The 8,211-nt window shown below is 42.6% G+C and overlaps 1 protein-coding gene across 1 annotated transcript in view; it reads right to left on the minus strand.

Annotated features, from left to right (window-relative positions):
* Positions 1-1,212: 1,212 nt before the first annotated feature.
* Positions 1,213-8,211, minus strand: part of LOC106805429 (GDP-fucose protein O-fucosyltransferase 1-like) — a 9,167-nt gene continuing 2,168 nt past the window's right edge. Inside the window, exons 2-7 of the mRNA XM_014807009.1 lie at positions 5,038-5,153; positions 4,441-4,567; positions 3,938-4,121; positions 3,465-3,660; positions 2,579-2,812; positions 1,213-1,557 (exon numbers count right to left, since the gene is read on the minus strand). Coding sequence (XP_014662495.1) covers positions 1,327-1,557; positions 2,579-2,812; positions 3,465-3,660; positions 3,938-4,121; positions 4,441-4,567; positions 5,038-5,153 — 1,088 coding nt within the window. The 3' untranslated portion in view covers positions 1,213-1,326. The remainder of the gene's footprint in view (positions 1,558-2,578; positions 2,813-3,464; positions 3,661-3,937; positions 4,122-4,440; positions 4,568-5,037; positions 5,154-8,211) is intronic.

Consider the following 8,211-nt stretch of genomic DNA (forward strand, 5'->3'; position numbering starts at 1 on the left):
GATCCATAGCTGCCAGCGCTGCATACTGTCGTAGGACGTTCCCGCGGTCGCGTGCGCCTTGCCGCGGAACTGCGCGCAAGATCTGCGCTTATAGCGCTTGGGATCAACACCTCCTTTCGGCAACGCTTCTCTAGTATCCCGTCTCATCTGGTTAATTGTTTGTTTTTGGTATAGAATATGTTTAGCAGTAAAAGGAGCCTTGCTAATACGTGATTTTTACCAACATAAATATGGTAGGGAATAAAATATCCTGCTATACGTCATACAAGACATAAAATAGGAGGAACTCTAATCTAGAAGTTGCAAGTACAAGTAGAGTGCATTAAAAATAAAATAAATCATATATGCCTAAATGTTTTGCCTTTTAGACATTCACTTTTATTATGACAAGGGATTATTTACTGAAAATATAAAAATTACAAGCACAACCATCAAGGTGGCCATGTGCTGCCCCCTAGTAGAGTTGTGTTAACCAATACATTAGCCACCTGGAATAGATAGACAGCGTTTCTCGTGTAATTTATAGCAGCTGCCAAGAGGTTTTTAGTACTACAAAGGCCAACTGCAATCATAATTTACATATATCACAACTGCACCATGCTGCCCCCTGACGGCAAGAAAGACTAACGAGAGATGAGCAATACTGCTACGTAAACCTCCATCAAACTTTCACGTAAAGAAAGTATTTTGCACAGATAGGAACCCTTTCACTTGCCCATTAAACCATAAGCAGCTACATAGGAATCATGAATAAGGCCATCGCCTTGTACAAAAATACTTGGCGCAGGCAAAAATACATGTACTGCTGAACATGGAATTCATCTGCCCCGTATAACCACCAGTCGCCTCAAAGAATACTGGTCCGTGCAGTGCACCAAATGCGTGAGTTTAACTTGGAGATGCACAAATACGTACACACATATGCACGTTGCTCACAAACATGTACTGTGAAACATACACCCAGGAAGCACATTAGTGAATGCAAGACGGATGCACACGTACACGTACACGTAGCACGCAAGCATGTACCGTGGAACATACACACCCAGGAAGCACAGTAGTGAACACATGACAAACAGATTAAAAGACGCGTTCGAATTGCTCACAAACGCATAAAATGGAACGCAGAGAGAGAGAGAAAACCAACGAGAGAGAAAGAGAAAGAGAGAGAGAGAGAGAGAGAGAGAGAGAGAGAGAGAGAGAGAAAGCCAGCGAGAGAGAGAGAGAGAGAGAAAGCCAGCGAGAGAGAGAAAGAGAGAGAAAGCCAGCGAGAGAGAGAGGGAGAGAGAGCTTGGTCACGCGCTCCGGTGAACGAATAGCCGTGCGCTACAGTTCGTCGTGTTCGCTGATCACCTGCAGGTGAAGGTCCTTCTCCGGCGTGACGTACTCGTGCTTCGGGAACGCCCAGAACGCCGACGGCCGGCCTGCGACGTCGCGCTCGCGCTTCGGGAACGCGGAGAACGACGAGATGCAGTTGCCGATGTAGTAGGTGGACTTGGCGAGGACGGCGAGGTCGAGATGCGGCGAGTCGGCGTGACCGCGCACGACCTTCAGACCCTGATAACGAAACGAACACCTGTGTATTGTAGATGAAGGTAGTGTGGCATTATGCGCATGGGAGTTATCGTAGTTTCATAGTTTTGCTTGGATAATTTGATATTATCTGAGTAACAAAACTTCGTCAATGCATAAGAGTGGTGGTGACCATGGATGGTGATAAGAAGTTGCTGTAAAATGTACAGTTGCGTTGCAGACAATAGTAGGATGATCAGGAGTAAATAAAAATACTATACAGGGGTAGAAATTAACTTTTGAACACTGGAGTCCAACGGACTCCCCACATGCCCTACCCTTAAAAAGAGGGAGTCCGCAGCAAATAGAGGGAGTCCGCAGTCTGAGGTTCAAAATTAAAGATATTAACAATAACGCATATGCTTATTTTTAAGATTCATGCAATTGCACGTCTGCCAAATTTTCTTGGGACATTAGCTGAAAAAATACGGTAATTCTGCGAGGCCGTGCTCCGGAACGAACTAGTCAGTATCGCAGAATTTTCAGGGAGTCACACGGACTCTTGCATATGTCAAATCAGGGAGTCCGACAGTAAATCAGGGTGTATTTGACTCCGAACTCCCGTTAATTTCGCACCCTGCTATATATTCATATATGCACTCCTGGCATTACGGTGCTATTTGAATTGCATCAGTTTCACGGTTTTGTCTGTATAGTTTGACATTATCTGAGCCATAAAATGCATTTGAATTTGCATTTTTGTAATTTAAAGTTTGAATGATATTGCAGTCTCAGGATGAGTAACAGTTTTGGTGCAACCGGCTGACCAACGGGTCGTTGTCAAAAAAATTTCACCCGTAATAATCTTAGTCATAACTTTCTCCACGTGTTATAATCGTACACATGATTATCGTAGCACTATACAATATCTCTCACTATGGCCTCTTGGTCCATCGTCACAAGTTCATTCCTCGTAACATTATTCAGAGTACCAAAAAAAGGAAAACGTTACCAAATTAAACCTGTATATTTAACTCACTCGAGTTATACCCCACATATCGCTCACCTTTATGGCTCTCAACTCTTTCCTGAAATCGTGAACCATGGCGTCAACGTCAGTTGCGACAAAGAGATTTCCCGTTCTCATCTTCTTCAGTGCTTTCTTCACCTGTGTGAGTATGATGTGTCGTGGCGGCGCGCAAAGCTCAGCGTAGGAATCGCCGTTCTCGCGCCTGTAGCCGAGGCACTGCGGCGCGGCAAACAAGCTCGGACTCATGTTAATGTGCTCGCACGCGTTTTTCTGTGGAGGACGAATAAAGTCGAACCTTTGTTACCGGTCATCTCTATTAGAACGGACACTTCTAAGACTCCACCGTCTATAAAGGATACAGGTTCACAATCCCGCATCCGCAATTCCGAATGGTTTGCTGCAGAAATATTAATGTGTTTGCTTAGAGGATGCTGCCACACACCCTGCTAGTGTATCACCCTAATATACAGAAAATGTATCGTACTACCATTCCGAAATAAAAAATAAAAACTCCAAAATACCTGATTCAATATAAATGCATTTCGCCCGAGTGCTTTTTATAGACATATTTAACAGTATACAGAATAAATCTACATGTCAGTGTCGCAACCAAGGATTATTGTACATGAATGCATTTCATAATGAAATGATACTCATACTCAATGATAGCTAATCTTACGTAATACGTATGTAAAGCCAACGAACAAAAAGATTAGATTAATGGGCAGCTTAATCTAAACAGTATGTATCTCAGGTCTTTAATTATAAGCAAATTATGAAGAACAGCACCACAGGGAGACATGTATGATATGCTTGCATTATCTGCTATGAATAGTAATTTTTATATAAGAAAACTTTAGACACTGGGAACCCACCAAAAGGTGCCCGCACCCAGCCTCAGGCCTAACAAATACACCCTTACCCAGTCGATTCCATTCCGGAGATGAATGCCAACGAATGTGCGATTGGGAAAATTCTCTTCAATGAACACATCCGACTCTTTGTCGAATTTCTTCGACCACTGCAAATAGCGGTGAAGGTGCCTGTTCTCCTCAGTAACGGGGAATGATGCAGGAGCACCGGTGAATGCCAGCACCGGATGCGTCGCTGCCGGAAACCTAGAGATGAGAAGCGGAAGCCAACTTTATTCAACAATCGCAACAGTTCTTCTGCCTAAATGCCTATTGGAATCTGATACTACCACTGCCTCCATTACTACTATGGACTCTCTTACCACTCCACAAACCCTGGTAGTTATTATATACCATCTGTAGGATACAATTATTACAGACTCCATTCACATAACACGGCAGTTTGTGTTGCCCCTTTCCCAGTCTTGAACAACGTGGCACACCCATTTTTGTAAGCAAGTTGACAGGTTAGTTATGCATTTACTTCTCCTGCCATGCATCAAGGATATGTACATCTTGAGTGTTGAAGAAGAGTGGTTGGTGGAACTCGGATGAGACAAAGTTGATGCCAAAGTTGTCCCAGAATGGTCCGAACGGGTTGCCATCCTTCGCATTGCAATCATTGTCGATCATGTCGTCATTGAACTTGCGTGCCATGTAGCACAATGCTGTGAGTAAAAAGTTTTGTGTAAATAACATTTTGTGTAACCTGTCAGTGTATGCTTAGAAGTTATGAAGAAGTCAATCCAATTATCTGTGTAAGGTTATTAACAAAAATAGAGATATATTACTTGCTGACCAACTTGTGTTCTGATTTCAAATGGATTTGAGGCCATGAATCTCTCACTCACCAGATTTCAACAGCAGATATTTTTACCACATTTATTACTGGGACTTGCATGCAACTAGGATCGTATTTTTCAATCTAGATAATAAAGATAAACTCAAGCCTAGAAAAAAAAACTTGATTTATTTTGCTCAACTTACACTTTCTCTGGCCTACTGGCCACACTCGTGCTGCAAATAGCTTCATGAATTTCTCCATGGTTATAACTCTGTGGTATTCCTGTAATGCTTCCACTTTAAAGTATGTGTCAAATGGAACCATTTCTACCTGTATCAAATACCCAACAAGTGAATGCCCCCAACTAGACAATTTACTATTTATTAAACAAAAATACACGTTTCTCACGTGCTCTTAACAATGTGTTTTCACGTGGCATATGAATGCATTATGTCACAAATTGTACATGTGATGTTATTCAATGTAATTTGCAGGCAATCATTATGTCAGTAATAACTATTTATCAAAAATTCTTAATTACTATTAGTACTATTAGTGAATACCTTTCACTAAACGTTCTCAATTATTCTTGTTCCTAGAAAATTTCATTATTTGGGATAAGTGCAAAAGATTCAGTCTGTTGATGAATGTTTTGTATCAATACATTTATTGTTTCGCAGCTATAGGTAAGTTTGATACTAAGGCAGAGAATGAGTAAAACATCACTCGTCAAAATGACATATATATCATGAGACAAAAAGTAAATAGGCAATAAGATAACTACAACTACGAATACATACTCTAGAGCTTCTATCGTGGTGATACTCTATCCAAGGTGGAAGAATTAATGTTCTGTCTAACCCATGTGCAAACGCTAGTGATCCTAGAAAGTGGTCTGCCTGATTTCCAAAGCGACCTGTAAAAAAGAACATTATATATTGATTCAAGTTTTAATAGTAATAGCTGCGCCCCAGCCGGCATCGCGCGCATCCTCACGCCGCGACGCGCCGAGCCCCGGCTTAATAAAATCACATTTATTATAAACAGTATTTAATAATTTTGATCTGTTTCCACTTGTTTGTGCCAGAAAATTTTCATTCTTTATATCAAGATTTCGTTATATCTGTGCTCGTTATAACAGGTTTTGCATGTAATTCATATACATGTATCTCTATGTAGAATAGTGTGAAAAAAAATCAACATTTTTCTTCGTACACTTTTAGGGGGGAATGGGGGGGGGGGTTCGAAAAAGTGTATGGTTTGTACGCTTGTGAAAATGTTGATAATTGTGAACGACCCCTAACATGCTTTGCTTTACTGCTATATAGGAGATAAAGTCATCCTGTCGAGTAAGCTGATCATGGGAACGTCTTCTTTAATGATTCTTTGAATGAACATATGGGTGACTCTGTTGGAACTCACAACCTGACAGGTCGGGTCACCTTCTGGTTGGATATGTAGGATGGGTTCCTGGTAGTTTTTTATGAGAGAAAACATAAAGAACAAGTCCATATTATAATGGCACTGCATGTTGTAGCTGACTACTAGGAAATGGATCAAGAGTTTAGTCTAGGTGTTATTCAACACTTGGTCATACTATCCAAACTAACAAGCTCTTTTGCTGTAGTCATTGCTCCGCTACATGATGGCAAGTGACGAAAAGCTACTTGAAATATGCTACACAGAGGGTACATGGTAATTGCGCGGAACGAGGGTTTCACTTTCATGTCCTCAGTCAGTCAGTGTTGTTTTACGTTTTGCTTTCAATGGAACGTAAATTACTAAAGAACGGCTGTTTACTGCAGTATAGTCTCTAGGTAGTAGCATAAGTTGTGATACTGATAATTAGCATTTGGTGACCTGTCACTGTCAGTGTCAGTGACAGTGTCACACGTCATTGACATTGTCACCTGACTCAGTGTTGCTGATAAGGTCTATGTCCCCCAGGGTACTATCAAAGGGTACCCTGGGTACGAATCGATATATCGGAAAGTACCTCGGGGTATTATACGATATGTTGCTGCGTACCCTGCATTGTCCCATCGTACCCTGACTTGTAACCGATGTATTTCCGATGTTGTAAAACTAAATTATAAAAGCTAGCTCTTCGTTTAAAAAAAAGGAAAAAGAAAAATATAGTCAAACATAGCATACATTTTTATTGGATTGCAATGTTTTGAGGTTTCTTCTATGTGATGTGGTAACTTGACAGAGTGTATGTATTACGACATCAGTTGGCTGAAAGTCAGGGTACGGTGGGACAATGCAGGGTATGCAGCGACATATCATATAGTACCCTGAGGTACTTTCCGATATATCGAACCGTAACCAGGGTACCCTCCGATAGTACCCTGGGGAACATAGACCCTATCACTATCACTCAGTGTTAGCTCTAATACTATAGCCCGCGTTCAGTAACGGCCTGCGGCAGTTACTGAACGCAGGCTATAGTACTAGAGCTGGTGTCCGGTCCACTCGTACCGAGTTGGCAGTTGTGTAAAGTATGGTTTGCAGATGGTAAAATAGTAGTTGTGTTTAGAATTGTCGCGACAAGGGGTTGCATAATGTGTTGGTCGGCGGTAGCGTGGTTGTTGTAGTATGGATGATGGAGATGCGAAACGGTTGAGAGGGAGTTGTTGTACATGTGGGCAGCATATGTCGGTTGTCTGGGCGCGAGCCGACGTTCTTTGTTATCTAGAAATGTATAAAGGGGAAGGTTCTTGGTTGTGAGGGAGATCGGACGGGAGTGCGCGAGGCACGCGTCTGCGTGCCTCTGTGCGAGCGTATGTGGTTTGAGAAACAATATACTATTTTGCTGAACACTACTGCTTGGAGTTTGGAGTTTCATTATTCATCGCTACAACAGATCTACATTTAAACGGGTAACGTCATCTTCGTCGTTACATTTTGGCGCCGTCGACAGTTAGAACCGGGTTTGCGGACATAACGCAAGATGCTACAAACGATTCACGAGCCACGGAGCCACGGAAGAAAACTGGAGAAGGAAGAAGAAGATTGGAGCGAGTTAAAAGGAGAGCGGACGAGAGAGCAAGAGAGACAGAAGAAGAGAGAGAGGGAGAGACGGAAGGAAAGAAGGCAATGCCGAGACGCCGGAGCAGACAGAGCAACGGAAGCCGAGAGAAGAAGCTGGAAGAAAGAAGAGGAAGATATATAATGCCGTGGTAAGTGTTGCAATTTTCCTAGTATACATTTCGCTGTGCTCACGCTGTTTACTGTCGCCTGACTGCTAAGTATACTGACGATATTGCCTGTGCGGACGGTTTGTGCCACAATAGAGCGTTATAGGGTGCATAGAGTCTAGAGAGCGTTACACGGGCTAGGATAGATAGCCGTGGCACGCGTGTGATAAAGGGCGAAGAGGGCCCTACGCGAACGTATCATGCGTCACGTTTAACGCATGGAAACGAGGTTAGAATACGCGGCTAAAGTTATGTCTCTGTAAAGACAAGTCGCGTATACACGGTCCGAGAGAAGGACTACGGGGATTTTTGTCACAGCCTATACGCTGGGAATCCTCCACATAACGTGTCAGGGAACACGGAATATCGATACGCTAGAAGTGTAAGCACCCTAAGATACTGTACTGTAATGTACCGTAAGATAAGAAGGCACAGTAGATAACCGTATGATATAATATAGTTACGCACAGGTGTATAGTGTATACTATGGAGGGCTGGCGACGCGGTAATGGCAAGCACAGATGATATTGGTTTGGGAAAGGTGTGACGCTGAATACGGCAGAGTATATTTAGTCAAGAACACGGCATATATAATGCTACTTGCGGAAACGGAAATACTTAAAATAGGTATGTGAATCAATCTTGTGTCGGCATTTCTTTCGTAATTTTAAGGGGAAGGTTCTTGGTTGTGAGGGAGATCGGACGGGAGTGCGCGAGCACGCGTCTGCGTGCCTCTGTGCGAGCGTATGTGGTTTGAGAAACAATATACCTATT

This window comes from Priapulus caudatus, unplaced genomic scaffold, assembly GCF_000485595.1.
Source record: "Priapulus caudatus unplaced genomic scaffold, Priapulus_caudatus-5.0.1 Scaffold113, whole genome shotgun sequence".
In the NCBI taxonomy this organism is placed as follows: domain Eukaryota; kingdom Metazoa; phylum Priapulida; class Priapulimorpha; order Priapulimorphida; family Priapulidae; genus Priapulus; species Priapulus caudatus.